Genomic DNA, 14,295 nt, shown 5'->3' with positions numbered 1-14,295 from the left:
TGGCAGCATAAGGCCAAGTAAAAAAAAAAAAAGAAGATATATATTGTGCGGACTTTTTCAAAAATTGGTGAGGCCCATATTATTTGTTATTTTGTTAGCAGTACAATTAATTTCTGCGTAAAATTGCAATTGCAATTTGCAAAGTGTCAGCCCATCATAAAAATGGAGAGGCTCTTAAACCGCTCTTTCCCCAAACCCCTACCTCTGTCCTCTACCAATATTAAAGCGTGAAGAGAATGTTTGCAATAAATGTGTTTATAAATAATAACCAAGAACTTCTGTTCATGTCTTTTCATTTACAACAATTTTAAAAACAAAGTAAGGGAGCAAAGGAGAAAAATAACAAAAACATTTGAAAATCTCCAAAAATCGGTGAGGGCGGGGGCAGTGGTGATAGAAACCCACCCTTTTTTTTTTATTCACTGTATACCAAAACTCCAAAACCCACCATTTCTAAGCATGGTTACTGATCAAGTGGTTATGGTGGTCCAGGAGGTCCAGATATTTGCAATTTGCATCCACAGAGAATTACATATTGAAGTTTTAGATGATCAAACAGAATGGGATTTCAATATTTTTTGTGTTTCATTTAGTGTCATTCAATCGGAAAGCGTTGAGATTGCAATTGCAGGAGGAATTGTAGCATAATTGAGTGCTAAACAAGCCTACACCTTTGTGCCCTAAATCAGCAATGACCTCATTTGACCTCTAAAAGACCTTTCACCCTTGCCCTTGATTCCATTATATTTCCATAATACCACCCTACACTGTGACCAAAAGTTCATTCCATGCATGATGCAAGTACCATAAAAAGTTTGTAAAATGACCCCTAAATGACCTCACATCTATTGACATGTCAATGTACATTGCATGTGCCCAAGTCCCATTGGGAACCTAGTGTAACTTGTATGCCTCAAAATTCGGACCGCTTGCCAATAAGTTTACTGTCATTGCATATTTTGAAATTGTTGATGTTTTTTAAATGATACCCGATTTCCGGTCGATTATTTTAGCTGTGTCACGTCACGTGCATGATGCTGGTGGCAGTGGTGGGAACCAGCCTAGCCTAACTTCAGTAAAAAAACATGATCGCCGATATCGATGTGATGTGGGACTTGCATAGGATTACACAGAGATATTTCTTGCCAAAATTTGACCATTTCTAGGCAAGTTGGCCCTGCTTTGTCTGCGTTATGTGAAAAAGGACAGTCTTAAGTATGTATACGTGCAACACTTTTGATGTTTTGGGAGACTGTGAGGGATCCGAATAAACGGATGACAGAGAATATTCTTGACAGGCTTAAATACAATGGACCAGTGTACAAATTAAGAAAAAAAATCAGGTCATCCAGCGGATGACTAGGTCATGAAATCTGGTCATCAAGGGTGAAAATAAGTGGGAGACGGGAGGGCTCCGTTTAGCCCCCAGAAACCATTAAATGGCCCTGGTCCCATCTAAATTTAAGCTGACCAGGGGACACTTTGCTTCAGAAACTGGCCCCTGGTCACTACACCCAAAAATTCAATTCCATAGCCATTAATGCAGGATGAACTTATCCAGAACAATATTGGCCCCTTGTTGATTAGAAGTGGCCCCTGGTTCTGTGTTGAATGAACTGAACCAGGGGCCATTTTGTGTAAAAAGGAGCCCCTGGTTCATCATTTCTTATTTTCACCCTTGCTGGTCATCCGCCAAAAGTTTTGATTATCTGTATATTATTTCAAATTTTAATAGTTGTAAAGTTAAGTTAGAACTTTGCTTATTGAAAAACACATTTTGTTAAAAATCAACCATGAATGATGAATGATGAATGATCCTAGCAATTAGCTCTAGGTCAAGTAACACTCCAAAAGGGAAAATTAATTTTTTTTTTTAAATCAAGTATGGGCATCCGACGGATAACCTGCAGTGAATTTCTGGTTATCCGCCAGCAAATCTGGGCTTCAGGAAGACCGGATTACCACTTAATTTGTACACTGCGATGGATCAGTTTATGAATGAGGACATCGTATAAGTTCCTTGTACTAATTGGGAACCATCAAAGAATTCAAGAGAAATCATCAACAAAAGGATTAACATTTTTTATTGTAAGGCCTACACATTACGAACAGAGCCCATATTTTGATTTCATAGTCACCGTTCCGATTCAATAAATTTGTTGGCATGTGCCAAGGGAGAGGCTACTTCCAAGGCTTTGGGTCGGGTCTGGATAATAATAATTAAAAAAATAATATCGCCATGTTGCCTAGATTTGTTGGGGACATTTTTCATTGCTGGGTTATTTAACAGGGGTCTTCAGGCTCAAGGCAAAACAGAAATTAGTGACCAGGGCATTGGACACTGGATTTGGGTCACCAAACAAGTAGGTAGCCTAGGTGAATTCAAATTTGCCATCAAATTGCATCATTTTATAGATCAAATTAAAGCCCTTGAGTAAACTAAGCCAAAACTGAAAACCTTTTTTTCATAGCACTTTCCGTAGCAAAGTTACATCTTGTCAAAGATTGACTTTCATCAAAAAGATTCAGCTAGCAAAATTCCCCAAAACGGCATTTCGGGGTGTTTCTAGATCTTAGTCTCATGGCGATAGCAGCTTTTTTTTAATGGAACTGCTATCAAAATCCTCTAAAATTCCATGTGCGACTTGATTATCACCATAAAAAATCATATATTTGGGTCAAGTGAAGTATAGAAAACATATTTATGTAGGTTTCCTTCACCCACCTATTCTCGAAAAAAAAATTCAAATTTCTATGTAAATATGCATTGTGTTGGGGCCCCAATCTCGGCGAATTCGCTGACTAGTAAATGTGTTAACTAAGGTTTGCCTAGGTTACCTAAAACAAGTTGGGTGTGTTTGCATCACAGGGAGCAAGCTTAGTCTTAGAAAATCTGACCCTTGGCCTTGTCTGTACATCTCATGATCTGGATTTGATCTGCTGCGAGTCAGGAACAACTTCATAATTTCCATAAACCATAAAATTTGACAAATTAATTTGGTAATACCCTCTTCAATACACAGTCACGTCATTGCACATCATATAACGCAGGCCGGTAAAATGCATTCAGTTCGGCACGATAGATCTAGATATGACCAGACCAACTCAAACAACAAGTACATGACATGCATTCTATGTTGTGGGTCCGTGCATGCGGCGGCGGTACAGCATGCGGGTATCGGCATTTGTTTCGATGATTGATTGACATAATTTCCGGAACAGACTGAATTGCACTATATTCAGAAAACTATGAAATTTGTTATAGACAATGCGAGTAGCTTTTCTTATCACAACAGTTCAAGCACACGAAGCAAGCGAAGCGGTCAAATATGGCGAAAACAAGAAAATACTGTGACGCTTGACGTTGTCACCAAACACACAACAGCATGTTCACGAATTCACGGGATGTGAAAACACGATTTTCAACCCAACTTTACTCTAGAATTTCGGACATCCCCATCGTTAAAAAATGCATGAAGACGAATATAATACATAGCAATACTGCTAAGAATATGGTTTTGGTAAAATATCACGAAAGGTTCCCAATAAAAGCTCAAAATAAAACATTTTTTCACGATCAACCGGAGAGACAACTCCCGACAATTCTATACGTATATAAACACACACAATGAATGCATCGAGGAAAAATCTGCACAGAAATGCTCAACTTTACCGTCCTTGACTGAGAGATCTGCTCCAAATATTTTCGTGCCATTTCGTACATTTATAGGAAAAAGAATGAAATCTTTAAATACTTACAAAAGAAAGAATTTCTACGACGCGATACGAGGAAATTTAAGAAAATATCCGATACTTTTCACGCGAAACACCTCAAACACTTCCGATTTTTGAACGATGTACCACTCTGCCAAAACGCTGCACAAACAGATCCGTGATTGGTGCAAATCGTAAACAAATCGTCCCTGCCAAGGTCTGTATAAAAGAAGGTTTTCAATTGGATAACCCTTGACCTCATTGATTTCTGTACCAAAATATTGAAGGTTTTTAATAAGAACCCGTGCATAAAAATTCCATACATTCTTTTTCAATTTCGTGTAATTTATAATAAATAATCATTAGAAATGTACTTCATAATATTTCATATATTTTTTCTTAATTTTTTAAGTATTATTTGTGGGTATTGTATATTTTTAAGAAAGAAACATTGGTCATAATGTAAATCTATTCCCTATGCTATAAATGAAGTAAACCACGATTTTCGCCAATTTTCCCGCGGTTTGACCACTTTTTATAGGGGTGTCCACTCCATATTATGAAAAATAAAAGGTGAAAGTAATAAAATTATTACCAACTTTTAGATCATATCATTCGTAAAAACTGAAGTTTCATATATTCTTTGCAATTGATGATTTTTGTAGCGTAGTTTTTTCTATTTCAATGATTAATTATAGAATCACCCTTACATGCTTTAAAAATATTCCCATAATTTGGTACGCCCTGCTCAGAGCTTGTTGTAATCATGACTTCCTCCACGGAAAGACTGAAACAGCTCGAGAATATTGAAGCTGAGATTGCAAATGTAGTCCAACTTGCGGGTAGGTAGCTACTTTAAAATACCTTAAAACTGTAGCCCACTAAATAATCTCTGAAATGATGTAATTTTATTTGTTTTTATGTACATTTGAAGGGCTAACTATCAGTGGAAAGAGTATTGATCAATCATGATTTTAATGAAAATGGCCGCCTCTGTGCGTACATTTCTATAGGGCGTCTACACAATGCAATTACGATCGTACTGTGTACATGTTCAAAGCAGTAGATACGTTCACAAGACTTGTGACCAAGGCCAACCCCTCTATGACAATGTACATGTGTGCGAAAACCAGGGGACCGTCTGAAAAGTTTTTTGTATGATATGATTTTGTTTTGATTGTGCTTTCAAAATTTGAAATTGTGGACACAATAAAATCTCATTAAATCTGCATATTCAGTCTGTCAAAGTTTGATAATTTCAAATGTAAAATTGAGAAAATATAATAATTATATTTTTAGGCTTGCCTATTTTGCGAAGCTTATTTATTTACTATTTCCTTTAAATTTTTAATAAATTAAAATGAGTAAAAAAACATTTGTTGCATGTTAAAATAAATAGTTACAGGCAAGAAAAAAAATACATCTCAAAGGAAAGCATTTTGCAATCTGCATTTGACAGTCAGATTTAATTTTGGAACTCCAATTCTCTTTTTAGAATTTCAAAATTTTTATGCCACTACATTCTTCAGTACTTGGGCTTGGCCGGGGAAAAAATTAAAAAAATTCAATCGTCGTCCTTATCAAAATTCTGATATGAATAATGAAGTTGTTGGAAATCATGATCAGTACAAATCACATTTATTTTATTTTTCCCCACAATTTTCTGCCATTAAGAATATCATACATACAGTTGAATTTAAATACTGTCTATAATATATACATAATAACTTGCCAAAAAATACTATTTGCTTTACATTTTATTGTTTTGAATGAAAACAAGGGAACTTTGCCATTCATTCGATCGGGGTCATTCCATATTGAACTTTTAAAAGTACCTGAGTCATACCGTTTTGGGCTAGATTCAAGCGTAAAATTAGGTTCAAATTTCAGTATGTGCAAGTAATATTTTTCCATCTATAAAAATAAGAATTTTCCTTCCTTCCGTCCCAGTTTTGGTTTTTTTAGAGCATGATACGTGAAACAAAATATTTAGTTTTAGTAGGCCTTACCAAAAATAAGTTGGTTGCCACCTTTTACACAATCTTGCCGATTGACTATAAGGCCCTTCGCACTTGATTATTAGTTTCCTGTTTACCCACCCGTGTCCAAAATTGAAAATCTCAAAATAATTAATTATTTAATTTTTATTTATAATTTGAGTCAAAAATGAGGAAAACCAATATTTGATCAATAAATCAATAACTAGTACTTGCCTTGAGTTGCTGAATTTTCAGTGCAGCTAGTTGTAGTCCTTGCCCCTATAATATGCATCTTACTTGTCACCAATGCCCTATAATTTAAAGTACCCCTTAATAATAATAATATCAACAATAATGATGAATGAACAAAGAGTACAACTCCACCTTCACTTATTTATAAAATCAAATATTGTTGTGAAATAATTAAATGCCCGCTCTAGTCAAAACGAGTCAATAGTTGCTTGTAATAGTTCAAACTAAATAAAGAAAATAAAAGATAATTAATGATTAAAAGTCACCTCGTCCCTTTTTCAAAATCTTTAACAGGAAACTAATAATCAAGTGCGAATGGCCTAATAAGCACATAACTTCCAAAATAGAACCAGCCTATTGTAATATGTATACAATTACAATGTAAGCTGTGCGGCGAGGTATTAATTTGAAGAATAACATTTTGAACTACAATCTAGTAAGGACCGTCGATGTTGGTAATAATTAATAGCGATTTATTGGTCATTCAATATCGATATAAATCGCTAAATCGATTTTTCAAACTTCAATGAATAGCTATGAATGTATTTTACGCCAATGGTTCCGAATTTGGCAACCTTCTATTCATCATTTTTGCTTTGTCAAACTTGTCCCACAGACATGTTTTAAGCTTATAAAATACCACTTTTCATATTTGTTTTCCCTTTCAAAGATCTGCAAACTATTATATATTTCATTTGCAACACCATAAACTTTACTTCTTTTTATATCCTGAACTTTGTAAAATTTCCGGGAAAATTTCCTTAGAAATCGATGCAAGAAGTACATCGCCGCCATGTTAATTAGCAATCACAGGAAGTAGATAATGATCATGTGACCAGATCTTATTCTTCAGGAAATGCACGGGATCGTTAAAAACTGCTTGCAAATGTTGAAGACATTTATATGCTTATTTATGTGTGTAAAATATCAATTTTGATGGAGTTGTAACTTTAGAAAAATGAATAATTTTGAAAACAAGTGCATTCTGGGAATTTGAACACGTGTGAGAAACAAAATGGCCGCTGACAGGGGTGTCGAGAATTGAGGTATATTACCGGTATTATTATTTTTTGTTCCAAAAATAATTAAAACCATTTTAAGTCGCTTAAAAACATTTAATATAGACATTTAATAAATGCCTTTATGCACGTAAAATATAGTCCGAATAATCAGACCCAGAACAAAATATTAATTTCTGACATGATCGTGTACTGGGTCTGAACTGTTTCCATATGAAATCTTGATGGCAAATTGGACAATAGAAGCACATGGCAGCTGACATGGTTCTACGTGACAGCTTTTTAATCCCTATTCAGGTTACGTGAATCACGCTATTGTGGACCATCCTTCTGATACTTGAGTGTTTGGACAAGCGGAACGGATTTTTGTCTACCTCTCTGTTTGTAAACAAACCAGGAGGTCGAAATCGTCCTCCTCGCCGAATACGAAAGTCAGCGTAATAGTACGGCACTGCGTAAAATATTGAATTTGATGGGGCTTAAACTTTATAAAAATGACTTTCGAAAACAAATGGATTGTGGGAAAACAGGAAATGTGTGGATTATGGTAAGACAAAAATGGCGGCGTACACACAGAATTTTAATGATGAGAGAAAAATGTTTGATAATCCTATCGTTTTTCATAGTTTTGCTCCTTATTTTTTTGAATGAAGAACGTTTTTAGAAAAATATATCACTTCTTATATAAAATATGAAGCAGGTAGGGGAAAGTCGCCAGGAAAGTTATAATACGGCGAGACTTTTCACGGTAATGTTATGACAGGTGACAAATTATGAAGGCTTGACATGTAATACTGGCCGATATATCTACTCTTTTATCAATATATCGGCAACTCTGATATATCGATTTTGTTCAGAAAGTGATATCGCCGATATTGATATTATTGTAGGGCTGCTAAGAATACGCAATTGCGTTATTTGCGCCGCAATTTGCGTATTTTGGCTCCAATTGCGTTTTTGACATTTTGAAAAATCTAAAAAAAAAAAAATTTTTTTTTTTTTTTTTTTTTTTTGTGATTTTTAATTTTTTTTCGCGGATTTGAAGAGTCCCTGGACCTAACATCCAGTGCTACCATCATTTAAAAAAAATTAAAAAAAAAAAAAAAAATTGGAAAAAAGATACAAAAAAATTACAAGTTCGTATCCAAATGAGACCAAATTTTAAATTGTGTTCACTTCAAAATCTATCTAAGATATTGACTTGTGTACAACACCAATGCATTTTTATATCTTCAATAGACTATGCAGTGAACACAAGTTACAAATCGGTCCCATTTGGATACAAACTTGTAATTTTTTTGTATCTTTTTCCAATTTTTTAAAATTAACCACAAATGATTGCAGTACCTCACTCTAGGTCAAGGGACTCTCTAAATCCGGAAATTTGTTTTTTTTAAATGCAATTTATTATTTTTTTTATTTTTTTATTTTCTTAATTTTTTTATTTTTTTTTTTTTTTTTTTTTTTTTTTTAATGATGGTAGCACTTGATGTTAGGCCCAGGGACTCTCCAAATCCGTGAAAAAATTTAGATTTTATGCTTTTGGCGGAAATCGCGGATTTTTGCGTTTTTGGAAAATCGGGTGCGTTTTTGGCCTCCAAAATCGCGTATTCTTAGCAGGCCTATATTATTGGATAGTCGATTTTTTGATTATTATCGATAGATCGACGGTCCTTACAATCTAGGCAACTGGACTTGCGTTTTTTGAGTGGGAAATTTTCACGTTAGATCCTGAACGCATCATCAGCCCAATTGATCTTCTGGCGGTAAAAGTTCATTGACCTGTGAAGTGGATGTTATTGTATCACACAGGTCACTTTCAAGTTCAACCTGAGAGGTATTCTCCTGATCACTGAACTGTACTAGCCCCGGCCAGGTTATGACGTAGGCCGCCTCCCCTATTCAGTGAAGGTTCCCCGTCCCGTTTCACGTAAATTGCTTCTTTGACTCCTCTCTCATACCATCTAGAAATGTCCAAGTGTGTAGACGGCTGAGACTCCACAACCAGTGCTGGCTTGTCTATGCTGGTATGCGTTTTGCAAGCGTTTGTTTTTTCTCACCAATTTTGGTAGTCCTCTTTACCCAAAATCAATAATATTGGGAAGGGGTCATTAGGTGTTAAGATGCCCTAAAAATGTCATTGACAGTGTTCTTGATAAGGTGGTACTAATACCCCTTGATAAATTTGTGACTATTTTTGCATTTTTCTCAAAAAATAATAACACACTAGTAACAAGTTAAGTATATTATAGGGGCAAGGAATCCAGGTACATGTACATGTACTACACTAGAATTTCAGTGGCTCAAGACAAGCGGACACATTATTTTAGATAAGAAAAGAAAGAGGTACCACTAGAATGTATTTCAGTGAAGTAATTGGATTTCTTGCCCCTATACATGTACATAACTTTTGTTACCAGTGTATAGTTATTTTTGAGAAAAATGCAAAATTAGTCACAAAAATTATCAGGGGGTATACATGTAGTACAACCTAAAAGTGATCAGAAACATACACTCATTCATAATAATTAATATCATTAATATGATCCTGTTACTTCATTGTAAAAAGAATTAACCTACCATTCCATTGCACTCTTCGTAAACAAGTTCACACACTCATACTAAATTGCTGTGCTTTCTCCTTTCTGTGTTGACAGGACGAGCTATCAGTGAGATGGGCAAAGACAAACCGAATTCAACACATGTGGAAAACTTCACTAAGAGCTTCTTGACGTCGCTTATGAATGTTGAAAAACGTCTTGCCGAACAGATCAACTATCTCTCTCAGGTTGCTACAGGACAGCCCCACGAAGGCTCCAGTTACTCGGCTCAGAAAGATGCTCAGATGTCAATCCATCGACTAGAACATGCCAAAAGTAAGCTGAATGAACTGAAGATGACTTGTGCTCAGACAGTGTGAAGCAATCTACAGAGTGTTTAGCAATGGAGGACATAATTGAAATGATAGAAGAAGGTAAAACTGAGGATACGCCCCCAGAGGTGTCTCAGAAGAAGCAAGCTGCATATTCCCTTCAAAATAAGCTCGCTATCCTGGACGCTGTAGATAAAGGTGGTAAAAGAAAGCTTGATATTGCCCAAGAGTTTGGCTTAGCGTCGTCAACGCTATCCACTATCATCAAGCAACGTGACAAGATCACAGCAGCCAGCGAAGACATGAGTCCTAATAGGAAACGTTTGCGCATGCCACGTTACGCAGACATGGACAAAGCGCTCTCAGAGTGGTGTCGAAAAGTACAGGGCGAGGGTGTGAAACTGAACGGACCACTGGTCGAAGCGAAAGCTAAAGAACTTGCTACAGAACTAAACCACACCAAGTTTGCTTGCTCTAATGGGTGGTTGTCACGTTTTAAGCACCGCCACGGGATTTCGTTCAATAGAACTATTGAAAGAGCGGACCTTTTGCAACACATACAAAAGAATACTCAAGAGGACCTCTCAAATGGCAGCGAAGAGCCCGATTTGGCTAAAATATTAAAGACTTATCAGTCCTGTGATGTATACTGTGTTCATGCCCTAACACTCTATTGGGGTGCCTTACCATCACATGCATTTCCCAAACTTCAGAATGTACTAGCGGACAAAAATGAAGAACATGTAACATTGCTAATGGCATGCAACATGGATGGAAGCAAGAAGTTGCCATTGAGAGCAATTCTGAAATCTGGACAAAGCCTAATGTGCCTCATGAACGTTAAAAGCCAATGCCCTGTCCAATACACGTACAGCGATAGCGCCGTTTTGACTCCCGAGATCTTCATCCAGTGGATTCAGCATGTCGATAAGCTGCTCCAGGTGGAGAAACGCCGTGTGTGTTTTTTGGTAGATCAAAGCGACAGGTACCCAAATGTGATGGGTCTTCAAGCTATTCGATTGCTTCCTCTACCAATTCATGGCCCCAACCCATGTTTGCAAGGGGTCACCCAATATTTGAAGATAGCCTACCGCTTAGAGCTTATTCAGCGAGGGACTGCTGCTATGGACGAACACCCAGAGGGCACGCCCTTTACTCTTACGCTCCTCGATGCTCTTAAAGTCCTGCGAGAAATTTGGAAATCAATCCCAGCAGAAATCATCCAGCAAGCTTTCCTTATAGCTGGTTTTGTACTGCAGGTATCGTTAGATACATTCGCTTCAACTGTTGTATTTTCTCCACAACCAGTTACCGGCAGTTTCGATGAGAGTAAACTGATAGATAAAATCAAGAAAGTCTTCGCCGTCGCGCCCGGTATTGAGCGAGCGTGTTTGAATCTTGGTATGCAGTGTTTACACAAAGTGGACAATGACTTGGCAAAAAAATACGAAGAAATCAAAGTGGTCAGTCAGAATAAACGGGAGCAGTACATGTACGACCCACCAACAGTTCAACAGGCTAGCGAAGCGTTGGAAACTTTGAAGCATTTCTTTAATGCACATAGTTTTTCGGATGTTTCTATAGCTGCTCCAATCCAGGAGAGTCTGGAAGTCATCGAGAACTCGATCAAGATCAAGAAATTCCTTCCAAAAACAGACATTGTCATCAAAATTTCAAAATGATGCTTGGAGTGTATTGTACATGTATGTAAATCCACTACTTGTATTGTAAATGCAGAGAAAAGTGTTTATTTTTTTATACTCTTACATGTAGTTGGTTGTACAATGTAATTGATGCAAATCCTACATTGTATGTTAGTCCAGATGTGTGTATTGATAATTGATTATCATGTTTTAAACACCACAGTATGGAAACTTACATTATTAGGGGTCATTGGTGGCATATTTATGATCTGATCTCTTGCTGAGGAACTCGTTAATATACATTGCCATAAGGCAGCCTTAAAATGAGCAAGCACTGGGAGCAAATTTGCCCTCGTAAAACCACCAATTCCTCTGGTCTTTGCAAAAATTCACATGAACCAGGAGCAATTTTCTAAAACAAATTGCTCCTGGTTCCAGTTTTGCATTTGATGCAGAAGTGCTGGAATGTTGTATTACACTTGTATAAATTATGCAGAAAAGGATTTACTATTTGAAAATTGCTCCGGTTTCTTCAGAAATTGCTCTTGTAAAATCCTAGCAATGTTCAAAAAGAAATTGCTACTGGTTCCAGTCCGCTTTATACATGTATTTCAAAGCTTGCATAGCCAGAGAAGATATCTTACACTTCACACAATGTATTTATTCCCTGGACTGATTTGCTATGCTGTGCAAAACGGGTTGATAGTGACAAGAAAGAAATACCTGAATTGAAAGATCTGGATGAACTCTGTTCTTTAAAATTTAGGTGTTTTTGTCACTACATGTATATGCCATTCTTAAACACTTGAGAACGTTCCTGCAATCTTATTGGTTCTTTCCCAGCTTTACCCGTGTGATATGACACGATATCACACGGCGGCGACAGCTGCGAAAGTCGCCGACGCGATCACGCGTACTAAGCTATTTGGACCAATCGGAGGCACTCAGCAACAACGGGACTGATCGATTTTGAGCCCTACAAAAATGTAGGTAATTCCTTGCAAAATGTAGGATTTAATTTGGTTAAAATTTGTATGATATTTTTATTTGAATTGAAGTGTTTAAGAATGAGAATAAAGGTATTGGCGTAAAACAACTCGGCTTCGCCTCGTTGTTTTACTTAAAATAATGATGTAGCCTGTGTTATATGAGACGATAGATGCACGACAGCAGCTAAAAACAATACCTTTATTCTCTAAATATTGCTCTGAATAGCAAATCAGTACAGGGAAGAAATGCATTGTGGGAAGTGTAAGATATGTTCTCTGCTCGTATCCAGTGAGGCTACATTTATGAGATCCCCTACATACATGTACATACTATGTAGGAAAGGGAGTAGGGGACCGTATTTAATCTGTATCTTCTCGCCCTAAACCAATATCAAAATAAAGCACACACACAGGCTAAAATGTAAGAAAAACATTAAATATTTATTTCAAAAAGCTTATTACAACAAAACAAACATTCTCAGGGTCAGGGTTGTGACTTTGCCATATGGCAGAACCTGCCACTAGCAATAAGCTTCTTTCCGACCGGCACAAAATTGAGCAAATATTGTACAGAATTCTAGGCTAAAATCGGCTGTATTTCACATCCACATGAGACCAGAGTTGTCACTAGACTGAATTTAGTGCGGGCTAAATTCCCATGATATTTGTCCAAAATACTCTCATGGGTCACTTTCCAGCAGTTTTTTAGGGTAAAAAGTACAATTACTCTACTTTAGTGCCGGTTGGCAAGTCCTCATATTCCCTTGAGTGCCGGTTGGTCTGCCTGAGTGCTGGTTACTACCGACCGGCACCGACCAGTGTAGTGACAACCCTGCATGAGACCACATTATGCCTGAACTGTTTCCCTTCAAAATCTTGATGACAAACTGGACAAAAGAAGCACATGAAAACACTTTACAGCTATTGAATCTCCTCCTATTCATGCTGTGTGAATCACTCTATTGTGGACCAACCTTCTGACAGTGTTGCCAAAACTTTTCATCACCAAGGCGCGGCTCATTGACTCGCCAGGCCGCGGTAAACGATTCTCAAGTAGCCCAATTCTCAAGTAACACCGGATATTTGGGTGGATTTACCCGAATTTAGAACGCAAAACACCCAATTGGGCGGAAAAGCACTGGACTTTAAAACTTCCGGTACTTACTTGGAAATTACTGACCGATCAATAAATGGTCACAAAACCCATTGTAATTGCAATTTGGAGCTTCAAAGACTTAAAGCCTTTATAAATCGGCTAAATTGAAAGGAAATTACATCAAATTACTGCTGTGGCTTGAGATTGGCAAAAGTAGCCCAATTTTAGGCAAGTACGGCATGCTTTTTTGAGTAGCGGCAAGTGATCGCCAAGTAGCCCAATTGTGCGCCTAAGGCGCAGCGTTGGCATGATGGCATCACTGCCTTCTGATGCTTTAGTGTTTGGATAACAGAACAGTTTTGACAGGTCTTTTGTCTACCTCTCTGTTTGTAAACAGACAAGGATGACCAAAATTGTCGTCCTAGTCTGAATAGGAAAGTACGGTAACAGGGGTTGTATACCCACTATTATTAGGTGTATTGTCCTATTCCTTCAATCATGCATGTACATCTCTTTCTCCCATGCTTACATATATAGTATTTCCATGCTTCAATTAAGGCCAAGCCTACATGAATTTAGCCTATTGTTAAGACTTCATTCAAAGATTATACCAATAGCTTAACTCTGTAAGCTTCAATCCCTGTATTGATACTAGGCTAAATCTGAAACTCTTGAGTAGGCTTACAAGTTACTACATGTACATGGAGGTAATGCAATAATATTGTAATTGT

General features: G+C 37.0%; 3 protein-coding genes across 4 annotated transcripts in view; 2 read left to right on the top strand and 1 right to left on the bottom strand.

Moving 5' to 3' along the window:
- The window catches only part of LOC140154793 (uncharacterized), a 37,626-nt gene extending 33,749 nt beyond the window's left edge, over positions 1-3,877 (bottom strand). For both annotated transcript variants that reach the window (XM_072177367.1, XM_072177368.1), the window contains exon 1: positions 3,760-3,877. The gene's annotated coding sequence lies outside the window, so the exon portion shown is untranslated. The remainder of the gene's footprint in view (positions 1-3,759) is intronic.
- Positions 3,878-4,461: 584 nt separating this feature from the next.
- Positions 4,462-9,884, top strand: LOC140154792 (mediator of RNA polymerase II transcription subunit 11-like). The gene is made up of 2 exons (XM_072177366.1): positions 4,462-4,556; positions 9,622-9,884. The coding sequence occupies exons 1-2, from the start codon at positions 4,481-4,483 to the stop codon at positions 9,882-9,884; spliced, it is 339 nt and encodes a 112-aa protein (XP_072033467.1). The 5' UTR covers positions 4,462-4,480.
- A 23-nt stretch (positions 9,885-9,907) lies between these two features.
- Positions 9,908-12,350, top strand: LOC140154791 (tigger transposable element-derived protein 4-like). The gene has a single exon (XM_072177365.1). It carries the CDS (start codon positions 9,908-9,910, stop codon positions 11,516-11,518), a length of 1,611 nt encoding a protein of 536 aa, XP_072033466.1. The 3' UTR covers positions 11,519-12,350.
- The last annotated feature ends 1,945 nt before the right edge of the window (positions 12,351-14,295 follow it).

Source organism: Amphiura filiformis, chromosome 6 (genome assembly GCF_039555335.1).
Source record: "Amphiura filiformis chromosome 6, Afil_fr2py, whole genome shotgun sequence".
In the NCBI taxonomy this organism is placed as follows: Eukaryota; Metazoa; Echinodermata; class Ophiuroidea; order Amphilepidida; family Amphiuridae; genus Amphiura; species Amphiura filiformis.
This window is presented reverse-complemented; position numbering and strand designations above follow the sequence as displayed.